This window comes from Gallinula chloropus, assembly GCF_964237585.1.
Source record: "Gallinula chloropus genome assembly, chromosome: 1".
NCBI classification, from domain to species: domain Eukaryota; kingdom Metazoa; phylum Chordata; class Aves; order Gruiformes; family Rallidae; genus Gallinula; species Gallinula chloropus.
Window position 1 is genome coordinate 9,374,069 of NC_140085.1, and position 15,263 is coordinate 9,389,331.

At 39.5% G+C, this 15,263-nt stretch overlaps 1 protein-coding gene across 1 annotated transcript in view; it reads left to right on the plus strand.

Moving 5' to 3' along the window:
* The window catches only part of SEMA3D (semaphorin 3D), a gene marked incomplete at its 3' end in the record, with an annotated part of 144,419 nt that overhangs the window by 44,289 nt on the left and 84,867 nt on the right, over positions 1–15,263 (plus strand). Inside the window, exon 2 of the mRNA XM_084268501.1 lies at positions 2,420–2,607. Coding sequence (XP_084124627.1) covers positions 2,493–2,607 — 115 coding nt within the window. The 5' untranslated portion in view covers positions 2,420–2,492. The remainder of the gene's footprint in view (positions 1–2,419; positions 2,608–15,263) is intronic.

Here is a 15,263-nt window from a genome sequence, read left to right on the forward strand (position 1 = left end):
AAATATATGTGACAATCTGGCCAGATTGCAATGATTTTAGGACAAGGCAGTGTTGGCTCAAGCTCACAGAGCAGCTGCCTCCAGTGTAAACTAACTGCCTTGTGTTAGGAATTAAAGCAAATGGATTTTCATAGATACTATTCAAATAAGAAAAAAAAAAGAAAAAAAAAAAAGAAAAAAAAAGAAGGAAAAGTTCCATTAGCAAAAGAACCTGACATGAAAAAATGAGGTTGTGCAGTATGGCCAAAAGGCCAACTTTCATGCTGGTCTTCAATATGCATTCAGGAAAATGTTTTTTTCTATAAGCGGCAAATTTAGTTTTGAATCTTCACTGTACTTTGTTCTGAGAAAATGAGTCCTAAATCCTCTGGTGAGATCCCTGTTGGCTGAGACCCAGATCCACAAGCCATGACTTGTCAGCATATTTGCAATGAGACTGGTTCCCTCTTGATTCCTGCCTTTTGAAGGATGGTTTGTTTCTATCATTCAGCTGAAGATGAACAAGGCTGATGTCTCTTTACTTAATATAGTCCTCTTCTTACTCAGTCTGCTTCTTTACTCCTTCTTCCCCCCAAAAAGTAGATGTTTTAAAGGAGATATAATCCTGTGATAGTCTAGTCCTTCGTAGTCCAACCACAAATAAATCTACCAGCATGGAGAAGTAAGGGCCTTCTTTCAATAAAGAGAAGGGAAGGATGAACCAGAGTCATTCAATGCTTGGTTTATTTTCTTTCCATGTCATCTCATGAATATGTAATGAAACTTGGCCAAAAGTAGTGCATTCAGACACTGAACGTGAGTGTTGAGGAAGGGATTGAGAAGAAAGGAGCTCAATGTTCTGCAATAGGAAGGATGCTTTGGGCACTTGACAAATCATTTCCCTCTCTCTCTTTCCCCATCAAATACTTCCTACACACTCCTTTGTCTTAAAACTATTGGCAGAAGGTCTGGATGCTCAGAAAGCCCCAGCTTCATCTGAGTGAGGTTTCCTCTGGCAGACAGAACTGGAGGGGTCCTCTTTCCACTCCCTTCATGCCAGGAAGAATGTATTGCCTGCATCGTGAGGTCCTCTGGCCCCAGTGCTGCAGCAAGTTTACGTGCCAGACATGTTTAGTGGCTCTGGGGCCATGAGCTGTGCTGCATCTCTCATGGGCTCACAGGCTTTCCCTGATGTCCGTGCAAGTGCTGGCTGGTGTGGGCACTAGAATTACTCTTTTAATCAGGCAGTTTCAGTACCTTTCAGAAAAGAATTTTCACAGCAAGTCATGAGCCATTAATCTCACTAGTAACCATAACATTTCTTCACTCCTTGATTTACAGCGTTACTCAAACACTGACATTTGTCATTTCACTATCTCCCTTGACCTCTGGTATCATGCACTTGCAAGGGGAGGGGTCTGCTCTCACAGATACTTTCACGCTCTGACCTCTGTGATTTCTTAACCATCAAATTCTGCCTTCAGAACTCAGGATGCCATTCCAAATCATTTCACTTGCAAAAGGGGAGTTATTGGGCAAAGGAATACCATGTAAGTGGGATAACAGGATACCAGAAGTGTTGCTGCTTTGTGTTCAGCAACTGCTGGAGCACTGTGACCTTGAGGAAGTACGTTCATTGTAGTTTTATGATTCTGTTTTTGCATAGGGAAAATAAGGACAGTGATAATTACTTTCATTTGTAAAACACTTCAAGATTTATGGAATATGAATTACCGTTATTAAGTGAAAAGTGTTGCAAAGCTGGCTTAGTTGCACACTGTGCTAACAAATTCCCATATCAGCTTATTGACCTCAGCATGGACCACTCATTAAAGTTTATAGGACATTTTGGTGGGTCAATGGAGGCAGTTACCCTGCTGGAAATACACTAAGAGCACATTTAAATTCATCAGCTGCATTGACGTTTTTCTCTGTGAAAACTAAACACAACTCTTTGCTCTATCCAAACTTCTTAGTTTATTTATGAAAGTTTATGATGATAGTTATGTATTCATTGTTAACTCAGCTCACGGTATCGGAGATACTCTAGTCGCAGCATAGACATACAATAGCTGTTGTACCGAAATAAAGAGAGAGTTAGAAAACATTAAGATATCCAATGGAGTGGTATGAACTGAAGAGTTGAATGGTCACTTTTGAATGACAAATGCTCTTTTTATGAATACTGCATTAATTTAATTTAAGCATAAACTTTACTTTGGTTTTTGCAAAGTTAATGTACGTTTCCAACCTCAAAGCGTGTAAGTTTAGCATTAAAGAAACAGGTTTACAACATTTTGATTTATAGTAGAAGAAAAAACACTTCTGTGAAAAATGTGTTATATAAGCTACTCTATAAAGACAGGTCTGGCTTGCTTTCAGAAGTATTGTTTATGTAATTATGCAAAAAAATCAACGCATGTTTTCTTGTTTCTTTCAGATTAAAATTGGATTGTTTGAAAAGCAGAGAGATATTTCACCATAGTGCAAAAGAAGATACAGGAGAGAGCAGAATGAGAGCTTCACAAGTACCCCATGCCTGCAGCCTGTTATCTTTAGCGATGCTGTTCCTTCCAGTCACTGGAATGTCAAAACAAAATATCCCAAGACTTAAGCTTTCCTATAAAGGTAAACTTTTCAGCAGTCTTTCTGATTCTGCCACTTTTGTTTTAATGTGATGTCGCCAACAGTTAATTTGTATTATTAACTAGGAAAATGAAACACAGTTGTCCCAACAGTTCCCTCAAATACGTAATGGAAGCCTTAAAGATGGATGTTTTCTGCCTAGAGACAGTATTAAAGTATCTTTTTTTGGGCGGAGGAATAAATGTTACTGAAATACAATTGTTTTTTTAAACCCATTATTTCAGTTTTCTCCTAGAGGATATTAATATGCCATATATAAATTAGGGGAAAGTAATTGCCTGAAAATATGTTTGTAGTGCTACTTGAAATGCCATGAATCCCATTGGAGACATTCTCATGTGTCTGGTAGGGGGTGACATGAGACGTGGAGGACACTCACACCTTTCTGGAGCATCAGGCAAATGTCAAGAGCTGCCCTGAGTGTTTCAAATGGCACTGACATTTTAATTCTGTGATAATTTTTTTCTCTATCAGTAAGCTGGTATGTGAAACTCTTGAAATGTTGTTTTCTTTCTTCTTACCTCTTTGGATCACTAAAGCATGATTTTCTGAGGACTTTCTTAACCTTGTATGTATTTCTCATTAAGCGCTTTACAGGCTGGGCTTTAAATACAATCTTTATTGGACAAGCACTTAAAGAAGGTAGATTTCTTGTTGCTTTGAATATACAGTACACTTCCACAGTTTTCACAAGGATTCATCACTTTGGTATCATCTTCTTTAGCTAAAGCAAGTGGTCTCCAGTTAGTTACTTTTCAGTTATGTCAGTACCCTGCCCTTACGAGACCTATCTCTGCTCTCAGTTTTTCAAGTGTAGGTCTTCCTATGCCTTACACAATCACACACAGGATGGTGTGGTGCTACAGGAGGCTGTAAAGCCTTCATCAGTGGTTATGATACATTTATCATGAGTTTAATGCACGGAGGAATTTATTGAACAAGCACAATGACATACGATTTATTTACAAGCTTCTCTTTTGCAAGATTTATGTGCCACTGTGTATGGTATTCCCCTGTGTTTGAATACATTTGTGTGTGAGAGAGAGAGACAGAGGAAGAAAGATCAAGGGATCCTGACAACATTTTTATAAATTCAGGAAACAGTTGCACTCACTTAAGCCAATGAACACAGAAACTGAAAGACCTGACATGAGTTATGAAAGTTAGCAATAAAAACCCCATAACATGCAGCTAGGCTTTTCACAGCTAGGCCTTTCGAGATAATTCCCAGTAGCAGCATATACCATATGGTGGTGGCATTTATTGTGGATTTGACGCTCACGATTAGTGAATTCCTCGCGACTTCAAAGTCAAATGGCCTTTGGCAAAATCCTCATGGACACATGAGGCAGGTAAGGAGGGGAGAAGGGAAAAGTTACTGAGGTCAACACAGGAAAAAAAAATAATAAAGAATCGCTGAACTCTTAGTTTAAAATAGTGGCAGAGACCTGCTGGGAGTGGTTGGGAAAATGCCTGAGCTCGTTTAAAAAGACAATGAGTGGATGATTGATATTTAGGCCCTGACCCAAACTTTTATTAGCAACTTTATAAACCTTTCAGTTTTGCTTCAGGGTTATAATTTCCTATCCAAACTTATCCACCTATATCCCCATGGGGGGAAAAAAAAGCAACAGCAGATACAAAATGGCACATAAATCTTACTTTGGAGAGCTGTGATGGAACAGAAAAGCCAAAAGAAAAAGAATTATCAGAGTTTATTGTGGCTTCTCTTGGTTTTGTTTTCCAGATTTTTTTTTGGGGGGGTGTTGAGGGGGTGTTGGTGGTCTCGTCTTTCTTTTTCTGCAGGGAACAAGGAAAACATTACTGCTTTATTTTCACACTTTTGCACTGTAAAATATGCAGCTAGTGCTTGTCAGAATTCAATGACTTTTTTTTTGTTGTTGATAACAGCATGACAGATGTCCTGATCTTTTAATATAGTTGTCAGAATTAAGCTTACCTTCCCCTCCCACCCCAAGTATTCCAGCCTAAATAACTCCATGGTTTCTGAAAATAGGTGAACTGTCTTGCCAGTTCTCATAAAGTTTTTACAGTCATTCCATTGACAAGTCCTGGCATCTCCATTCTTTGGAATTAAGACTCAAAATGTCATGAGGAGGATAATATGGGGTCCTTTTCCTTCTTTATGGAAAACTGACTGAAATCAGCCACATCAGGCATTTCTAAAAACCTGGTCACACATGTGTTCATTTGGCTGCTAAAGATGTTGTCTTTGAAGGGAAGGTTTCATCCCCTTCCAAGTGCAATGTGTTTATAGGATGGCATAGCTCCATCTTCCCAGAATGGCCGAGCATTTTCTTGGACAAGAGAGCTGGACGTGAGCAGGACTTTCCCCTGCAGTTACTTCATGTCACAGCTGCAGCTGAGCATACCTCAGCTGAGGGCTAGGAAACTGCTTCTTCCCATGCCATAGCAGTAAGGAGAAGAAAAGGAATGCTAGGTGATGAATGCTGAGGATGAAGTGTGGGGGACAGGAAGAGAGAAAGAATAAGAGGGGATGGTATTAAAGGAACACAGAGTGTGAGAAAATTGGGAGAGAAAGAAGTAAGTCAGTGGTGGGTAGAGGAAGAGGGAGAAGGAGCAGGGTGAGGTAGCTAAAAGAAGTGTCTATAACCACAAGAGTGCTTCAACAAATCATGGTGTATCACAAGTCCTCTGCATTCAGACAGCAATTAAAATTTTAGAGCTTGTCTACATGGCAGTTATAGGTTTTTCATCTTCTATGAGATAGCTTAAGGGGCAGAAATTTATGCTGGAAGTGTTAAGATACACATATTCTGGTGAATGGGGTGGGTATAAATATGATGTTGCATGATGGATTTCCTTTATTTTTTGCCCCAGTTCTAACCATGTGTTCTAAAAATCATACATATAAAAATACAAGTACACACAAGCCAATTAAAACATCTTGTAAATAGTGTCAGTAACGTATACCCCTCCTGTGTTAATGTAATACGCTATGATCATACCTCATCCTATTTTTCCACATTTTCCCCCATTCATCAGTTGAATCATACTTCAATCTTTATTTTTATCTTCTTCACTTAGACTTTCGGTTTTAGATATCAGTGGATGTCATTCATATCCTAGAAACTGCCACTGATCTCACTGCGTTAATCTCTTACATACTTTTAAAAGAGAATGAGGTTTTCTCATATTATGTTATAGCTTTAATATTAGGAGAATGTAAACAAACTGTCTTCTAATAGAGGATTACCAACCTCTGATAACTAGGGGCTGGTTTTTAAGTAGTATTCCATATCTTAATAGTCATAGTATAACACTATTCAGTCTCAGAGCAACAGTGTGTATTTATACCCTATGACTATCACTTGAACTGCAGAACTCTGCAAGCACACAAGAGACATTCAGCTTCCCTAATCTTATTGTCTACTACCTCATTTAACATCCTCATTCCTACCTTTATAGCAAATGTAGAAGTCTTTTGTATACTGATTTCATTCAATACTGTCATTTACAGTATGACATCAGTTCTGTTACTGAAGAAGGGAAAGGCCCGTGTCTTAATTTGTACAAACAAATGTGTTTAATTCATATAATGTATGCAGTCTTATTTTTGTCTACCTTTCAGGTAGTTATCTTTGCCACTTTATTTGCTATAATTTTTTACAGGTTTTTTGTGTGTGTTTCTAGGCTTTACTTTAGAAGGAGAGATAATAACCAGACCAGAAGGCTGATTTCCTTCTTGGAAAAATACCCAACCTAACCAACAACAACAAGAAGCAAAACCAAAACACACAAAAAAAGCCCAAATCCATACCTCTTTCAATTAGTGGCCCTCCTAAAATTTTCCAGTAGAAATCCAGATCAAAACTTCAAATTTAAATCTATTGTTTTGCTTTATTTTGTTGCTTTTCATGGTCATATTGGAAGTAGTCTGAGTACTCAAAGAATCATAGAGTCATTTAGGTTGGAAAAGATCTTCAAGATCATTGAGTCCAACAGTAAACCTAACACTGCCAAGTCCAATGACTAAACCATGTTCCTAAACACCTCATCTACACATCTTTTAAATACCTCCAGGGATGGTGACTCCACCACTTCCTTAGGCAGCCTATTCCAGTGATTGACAACCCTTTCTGTGAAGAATTTTTTCCAAACGCTCAATCTAAGCCTCCAATGGAGTAACTTGAGGCCATTTCCTCTTGTCCTATTGCTGGTTACTCAGGCAAAGAGACCAACCCTCACCTCCCTACAATCTCCTTTCAAGTAGCTGTAGAGAATGGTATGGTCTCCTCTCAGCTTCCTTTCCTCCAGGCTAAGAAACCCCAGTTCCCTCAGACTCTTTGAAAGACTACATTTATAACTTATTAGAAGACATTTACATTACAGAAGTGTCCACCCTGCTTTCTTGTCTAGGAGGTGTGTCCAAGCCTAGGTTTGGACATTGTCACTAGTGGTATATCCACATTGTCATCCATGTACATGTATCATTACCACATGGGTATGCAGCTGTCCCTAGAAAGCAAGTCATGGTTGATGTGACCAGTGCTGGTTTGGTCAGAGGACCAGGATCCTGTGTTGTGACGCAGCACACGGGATTGGGAATTAGGCTCTATGACTCCTACAAATCTGTGATTATATGATTCTGTGTAAAGAGAAGCCTGAAAGCAAACGTTGGCTTTTAAAACAGAATTTACTTAACACTGTTAAAACCAACTACAGCAGTAATTTAAATTCAATAAACAAGAACATTATTCTCAGCTAATTTTTTTTCTTCACATTGAATGAATTAAGATGCAGTCTCACTCCCTCTAAAGTCATGGCAAGAGTTTTGCCACTGAAGTTGAAACAGGTTCGAATTTCCACTCCTCTTCACTTTTTTCATCTTAAATAGGTAAAGACATGCATCTTGTTGAAGGATGGCAATGCTAAATCATCAGCTCCACATGGAAATTAGCCGTGCCCAAGAATTGCTTAGCTGCATGCATTGTTTTACATACATGATTTTCTTCCCCCTAAGAGTGATTCGTTCTTACAACATGGCAAAAAGTCAAGCAGATGATAAAATCTTTGTGCCAGGAATTCTACTAAAAACTTGACTGGATTAGTACATTTCCTTAACATTCTTAAAATGAGATCCTTTACAAATGTTCTTAAAATGATACTTTACAAAGTCAAGCATCCTGTTTTCTAAATAATTTTTGCTTTAAATGTATTTCATTTTATAGCTGAAGAGATGCCTAACTCGTTGCATTAGAGCAGTTAGTTTGTTCTGTCTCAGGCACTGGCTTATTTCCATGTCATACATCATTTAATTATCCATGTAAAATATAGTTACAATTGTATGGCTCCATGAGCCTCATTTAAACTGTGACATTACGATAATCCCGGTACCACGAAGGGAGTTTTGCACAGCTATGAATGGTTGGAACATGGTAAATTGGGGATGAACAAAAAGGGCCTAGAAATGAGCTTGCATTTCTGCAGCTGTGCTTGCTCTGCAGGAAGAGGAAGAAAAATGAGCAAAAAAATGCTTTTGTGGTAACATCAGCACCTGTAATTTTGAATGCCCGTGAAGAGCAAGGAGAAATGTGCTGAGTGAGAAAGTGCTGCTTTTCTTGAATCCCTTGTTAGTTTTTTAATTAATTATTGGTGAATTGTGATTTCTCAGAAAAAAAATGTGTTGGATTCCTTTGTAGGGTAACATAGAATGCTCATGTGAGAGTTAGGATCCTAGTTTCAGATGCTTGTCTAGTTATAGAATAGATTTTCCCTGTTTCGTCTCAGAAAAGGCTTTCTGGAGGCAGTGAACATTGAGGCTTAAAATGTGCCCTAGGTTATAGATGGATGGGCATGGTTGTCCATGTGAGGAAAGACTCTTGTATGTCCTGTAGACTAAGTATAAACTTGAAGGGGTTTATTATGTTTTAGTAACGGGAAAAGCAGTGAGTTTCGTACAGACATTTTTTGTCCTTTTTTAAACTAGTGAACTTGGAGGTCAGATCCAACTATATGTTGCATTTTCTGTCGTATAATTATCATATATATAATGTCCTGGAGAGCAGCCTCCAGTCAGTGACATCAACAGTTTACATAGCAGTTGAACTAAGAATAACCTTAGAGAACTGACCCGTATCAACCTCTTAACAGTGTAAACACCCTGTAGCTCACAACAGTTTTCTTTTTTTCATGATCACAAAAGGGCCTCAGTTGGATAAAAAAAGAATTGTGTTCACAAAATACCAAATGATTCTGCTGAATGTTCACTTGATTAAATCTCAGAAGATGAGAGAAAAAAACCAAAAGAATAAGACTTTGGGAAGAATGATTGGTCCCTTGTAAAAAGGAGGATGAGACAACACTTAAAAGTGCTTCACTAGAAGAATAATGTGGGGAAGATACATCAGTGGTATAAGCTTCAAAGCGGGTACTTTAAAAAAAAAAAAAAGGTCTAATTGAATTGTACTTTCACTAAAGAAGTTTGTGAAGCAAAGCCAGTCATCAGTAGTTTTGAAGATCCCAACCTCGTTGTCTTTCTATGCAGTAATTTGAGGGCGTGATCCTTTTGACGTCAGTGTGTGTGCCCCGCGGTGGACATCTGTGGTTGCAGTGCAGGTCCTCGAGTCACATCCTATTTCCCTTTCCTCCCTACCCATTTCTGCTGTTCCATTTATAGATGAGTTCCTCAAAGAAGGGCTGAGGGGCGCAGGGGAGGCCTGTTCCAAAGTTCTTTGGAGATAAGTACACAAAGAGACAGCAGAAAGAAACAGAAACAAAATTTCCTTCATCACACCAGAGCACTGTCATAGACATCTCACCTGTGGTTAACAGAGGCATTTAGGCAAGGGTGAGAGTGAGAAATGTACCTTTTGTTCCACTGATTTGTGAAAACAGACATTCTCCTTTGTGATCCTAATCCTGGCTGTCTCAGAGAGGCATGCCATGTTACACTGTAGAAGGTGATGGCTATAAGGTTACTGAAGACACTGAAATTTTATGTTCAACTTACCTGGCAGCTTTGGGATGACTTTACAACTCCCTCTGCATCATCAATGCACCTTGGATTTCTTTCAAAAATATTTCTCACTAAATATGTAATGTAACAAGTCTATATGACACCCACTGGTGCTCCAGAAAAGGTAAATTAATATAAAAATCAGTAACATGTCACCTCCTTCCAATGTTAAATAACAACATCTATGTATATAGTAATGATTGAGAGAAGGTAATATGTTGGTGCACATTGTTACCTTGTGGAGATATGCATCTCTCATGTCCCTTGCCCTGTAACTTTCAGTTAGTATGGTCCTATTGCAATGTTGCATTAAATCTGCAAGGCAGACATTGGGTTGACTTGCACATCTGCATGTGGGGCTCTGAATCTGATGGCGGTTGCTAGGCACAGCTCTGACACAAGCAACGAACATTTAATGGAATTAATACAGGTATTCGTGACCTCTGGTTTTGATGGCTTCATTAGAACTTAACTCCTATCAATATCATCAGTAACGAATACTTACATTTCACTTCGCCATGTGAGAACATTATGCTAGTCCGTGTTATGCTGTAATGTGAATTGGGTTCATTTTCATGCCAGGAGGTGGGCCTTTGCTAGTAACAGTGGAAAACTATTTTGAAAACCTGCCTTCACAGTAGCCAACTGAGCTACCTTGCTACACTGAATCACTTTTAATCAAATAAAATATATCTGGAAAAATGGCAAAAAATATAAGAAAAATCTCTGAAGTTCGCTAAAACCAGTTATTCTCCGGGTTTAAAGCCCATTTTCTTAGAGAATGTTCATGCTGTGCACCTACCCCAGATGCTAAGTGACTTAAACTGTGCTTCTCTATAGTGATTTCATCTCTGTACTGCTCTTCTGTAGCAATTTAGAGCAGGGCTATTAATTCTGACTTGTGAGCCCAACCAGGAGAAATGATCCCCCCCACTGCTGATATAAAATGATATTTATGCTCCCACTGCCGTTATAAAAGTTCTCATTCCTCATTCATAGCATGGGAAAGAAACAAAGAAAGATTATCCTGTGTCAGAGAGGGAACCCCCCTGCGGGGACAGGAACAAGCAGTTACGTGTGAGGAGAACAAGCAGGAACCTCCTGAAGTAGGTTTCCTGCCAGCAGCGGAAATATCTGTTCCACTGACAGGTAAATCTGCTCGCAGAGGTCCCTGCCCTTTGCCTCCTTTCCTGTGCAGGCACTGCTCCCATCACAGCCCCTTCAGCCTTGCCAAATAGTGCCTTGGCACTCTGGGTAGCGGGTCATGCTGGTGAGACGGTAAATTATTTTCCAGACCTGGTTTCTCCTCCTGTACTGCATCTACTCTGCCTCCATCTGGACCTTGGTTGAGTTGAGCAACCAGAAGAGCTTTTCAAAGCCAGTTATGAGAAAATTCCCTTGCCCTCAGGGAGGCTGTGGGATGGGCGTTGAAGGACCATTAGCACTTAAGAGGTCTCAGGATCTCTCAGGTGACAGTTTCATGGCAGCTGAGCCAACATAACAGCCTGCTGCTTCTGGAAGGAGGACAACTCCCTCCTGGCTCCCTTCTCCCCAAACACACATATCCACTTCTTTCTTCCCTCATCTGCTCCCAAATGCATGGACCTGCCCTTTCTTTTGCATCAGCTCCAGCTCTCGTCAGCCCCTTTGGCAAGGACATACCCTATTAGCAGTTAGGACTTTATCTGTGTATCTTATTTAGCTTTACAGCCTGACCATACAGCTTGTGTGGGCTCTGGTCCAGTGCTTGGAGTCAGAGAGGATAATGGCCCCCACGGCTTCTTGCTGTACAGCCGTGGCTAGATCCGCAGCTGATGAAATTATTGCAGGTCCTGGTGGTTAAACTGAGGGTCTGGCTCTGAGTATTGATGTGTGCGTAAGTGTGTCTGTGGAGCATGTAGAGGGGTGGGGAAGGGTGGGATGTACAGCTATTGATTGTGTCCATAAAAATCTGTGTTGCTCACAGACAGTGGTCACAACTGGTGTGTAGCATACAGTTTCACTAGTAGGGAAATTAGAATTTCAATAATAGCAATGATAGGCAACAAATACAGATTTTTCTGTCTGTGGGCTGTTCTTTTAAGCCTTGAAAACAGAGGCACTAATGAAGTAAATGAGCAAGTAAATCTGTTTGGCATTCTCTCTCCTTTACAGTCAACTCACCTTCTTCACAAATAGCTCATGCTGCTCTGTATCTCTCCTGAGCCTGTTAGTATCAACATAAATGTGCTTTCCAGGCCCATGCCATCTGACACTGTTATTACAACAGTTATTCATGCCACTGCAGTTCAAGGTCTCTCATCTTTGTGCCTGAAAGCCGTGTCTACTTCACTGTGAACATTAATCTCATTAGGAAGCTGGCAAATACATTTGAACCTGGTGAGAAAAAAATTAAAATGAAAGTATTATTAAGGTACCTGTCCATTTAAAAAGTGTATCTTTCATTCCTAACAGCTGTAGGCTCACTGGAGCAAGTCCTGGTGTCAGATGCACAGCCTGAACAAGCGGGTCGGAATAAAGTGAGTCAGATTCCCAGAGAGATCTGTCAGCACCTATCAGTAGTGTCAGGCTAGCTACTGAGCCAAAGCCAGGTTTCTGCAGCCAATTATACTTCAGATTTATTTAACAAAGCTCCCTGCACGTTTAAATACCGGACACTGAAATCCACAATAAAATTCCCATTTGCTCCAAGTGTGAAATGAAGTCCATTTATCTGACTTCCTAAGGCTGGAATTTCAAAACAAAAACTAATTAAGGATTCAGAAGTGTGTCATGTTCTGTACAGCTGCTACGAGATACTATGGGCGGAAGAAATAACACAACTTGCTGGGGTTTTTTTATCAGGCCACAGATATGAAGTCTGTAAGATGTAGCAAAGAGCTCCTCTGCCTGTCCTCAGGGCAGTGTGTGCAGCTCCAGAGAGTATCACGTTCTCGGAAAGTTTCTCTGAAGATGCAGTTAGTTGAAAATTGCAGGTACAGGTGATTGAAAATACTGTCACTGTTTTTGCCTCAGCGTGAAGAGAGTAAAATTTGAAGTGAAGCGTTGGTGCTATTTTGAAGGCAAGTGCAGTGTGACCACAGTGATTTATTTTGAAAGAAGGGACAGCACCACATATAATTTTATGAAATGTAGTTTGACAACGGCAGAGCTATGTCCCTTAAAGTGCTAAATATGATCACCATGTTACATTTTTAACACCTGAAAGTACTTGCAAAGTTTCATGCACATTTCCATCCAAGCAGGAAAGAATGAATCCACTGCTACAGTGCAGAGCGTGTTTATTCATGCAGGTTATTGCAAGTCCCAGGCCCCTGAGATGATTTTGATGCTAGTTGTCTACTAGACAGAACCTCCTGTCAGTGTATGTAGTTTGTGTTGCCTGTTGTGGCAACAGTGTGGACTTATCTCCACACTTCATTCCTATGGCTACATTCTTCACAAGACACATGACTTTCTGATTGCAGGCCATATGATTATGCACCTAAAGGTACCTGGAAGGTTCATGAGATGAGATAGTAGGCCAGTTGGAGCAATAAAACTTATTCAGAATCAGTGTGATTTTAGCTCAGTTTTTTGAAATAAGCCAAAGAGGAATTTGCCATTATTTCCGTGTGATGCCTATCATCACTCTCTTGCTTTCTGTGTACTTGATTGGCTGATAGATTGGGAGGGATAGGAGGCTGGGAAATGGTTAACCAGGGCATGAATTAAATGACTTTACTTTGAGTTGCTCCAAGACATCTAAAAATTGAAATTCTAACTGGAGAGAATGGAGGCAGCAGAATTCAATTAAAGCTGCATTTTCTCAGGGTCAGTAAATTCATAGGTTGTTTGCACTATGGATCTAGGAACGTGAGTTTTCAGAATAGTGTTTAGGAATAGGTGAGTTTATAAGCTGAGTCTCCCTCAGAACAGGACAGAGGTTTTATCTCAGCTGCTTGTCATTCATGCTTGAAGATAATTTTAAAAGACAGGGCTAGAGTGTGGTGTCTAGTTAAATTGACAGTTCCTCATCTATATGGCTAAGAAGACAACTGGCCTCTGACTGCAATAATGGCCTAAAATTTCACGCTGTTATATAGAAAGGAAAGGTCCTATGCCTTAGAGAGCAATATCCTCTCACCATTGTGAGACTTAAAACTGAATTTGAAATAAGGCTGAAGTGAAAGAAAGGGGATTTCAGCCAAATGACTCAGATTATTGACACATTACACAAGCTGAGGATGAGTGAGAGGTGAAGGGAAATAAGGTAAACTCATTCCTGACAATTGAAAATGAGGAAATGGAGGTGATGAGTCCATTGTTTGCATGTTCTGCTTTTCATTTAAGGAGGAGATTTGGTACTATTTAAGGCTATCAGTGTCACAGGCATTCTTAATGGACAGGTATGTGTGATGAGATGCCAACAATTATCTCCGTATTAGCAAAGCTCATATGCTTGCCAGTCATTTATATTGAATTACATTTGTAATGCATATTCTTCTAATATTCACAGTATCACTTTAAAAAAAAAAAAGTGATTTAATTTCGCTTTGGAAACAGAAGTGAGTTTGCTTACTTTGGCAGTTTTGCAAGAAAGATAAACTACTTAGGAAAAGGGAACCTGTACAAATCCACAGTCCTAGGTCTTCTTCAGAAAAGCAAATGTTTTGTTCGGATACATTTTCAGTTGTGCTGTCTAAAGTTATTTATTTGGTTTGGCTCTGTGAAGTTTGTGAATTTGGCCTTTGCGGTTTTTCACCAATAAGATTAAATCACAAAGCAGCTTTTAATCATCTCTGTAATAATAACACTTTACATGTTATTTGTGCAGCTGGTTCAATAGTTAAATTTATTTGCAATAAAAACACAACTAAAATACTCTTTGACATAAGCAAGAATTGTTTAGTTCCTGCCTTAATGGTTGTGATTTTGATGGTAAGTGCTTACCTGGTTTGTTTTCCAGTATTAACTTTTTTTCAGATTTAAAATCCCCTTAGTCAAAGACAGGAGTGCAGATTGATTATAACCCCTGTCTCTGAAATAGATGAACTAAATAAGTCACAGCTCTGATCTTGCAGAAGCATCCCCTTTCAAGCAAGCTTTACTGATATGAAAGAGAATCAGGCCCCTAAACATGAGTTACTTTTTAATTTCTTTTTTTCCTCTTTATGAGTAGAGTAGCCATTGCAAAGGTTATCTGAAGATACATTGATCTGTCCCTTCCCAATGAAAACTGTAGAAAAGTGGTCTCCACTGTAAGAGAGCTATTGTTTAGTTATCTGTAATGATGGTTTGAGAAGCATAGCGCATAATGGAACTACTTTATTTATGACTTTTCTGGATTGTAAAATGCTGACAGATTTGACATCTATCAATAAGTATTTGCAAACAGAGATGTGTGAAATGTTAAGTTTGCTGATTGCTGAGCAGGTCCACGGAAGTGCCTGAAGCTTGAAGTGAAAGCGCTCTGAGATGCCTTTAATCTTGCAGCACACCATTCCTGAATTTTGGAGCAATCTTTGAAAAAGTTCACATTTCAGTGACACCTTCCTAGACTGTAATAGCCTCCTAGAGAACAATTCAATCCTAAAAGAGGAACAGAAGTGCCTAACCACAAAATCTGTTGTGGAGTACAAGGTGGTTTTGGGGTCTG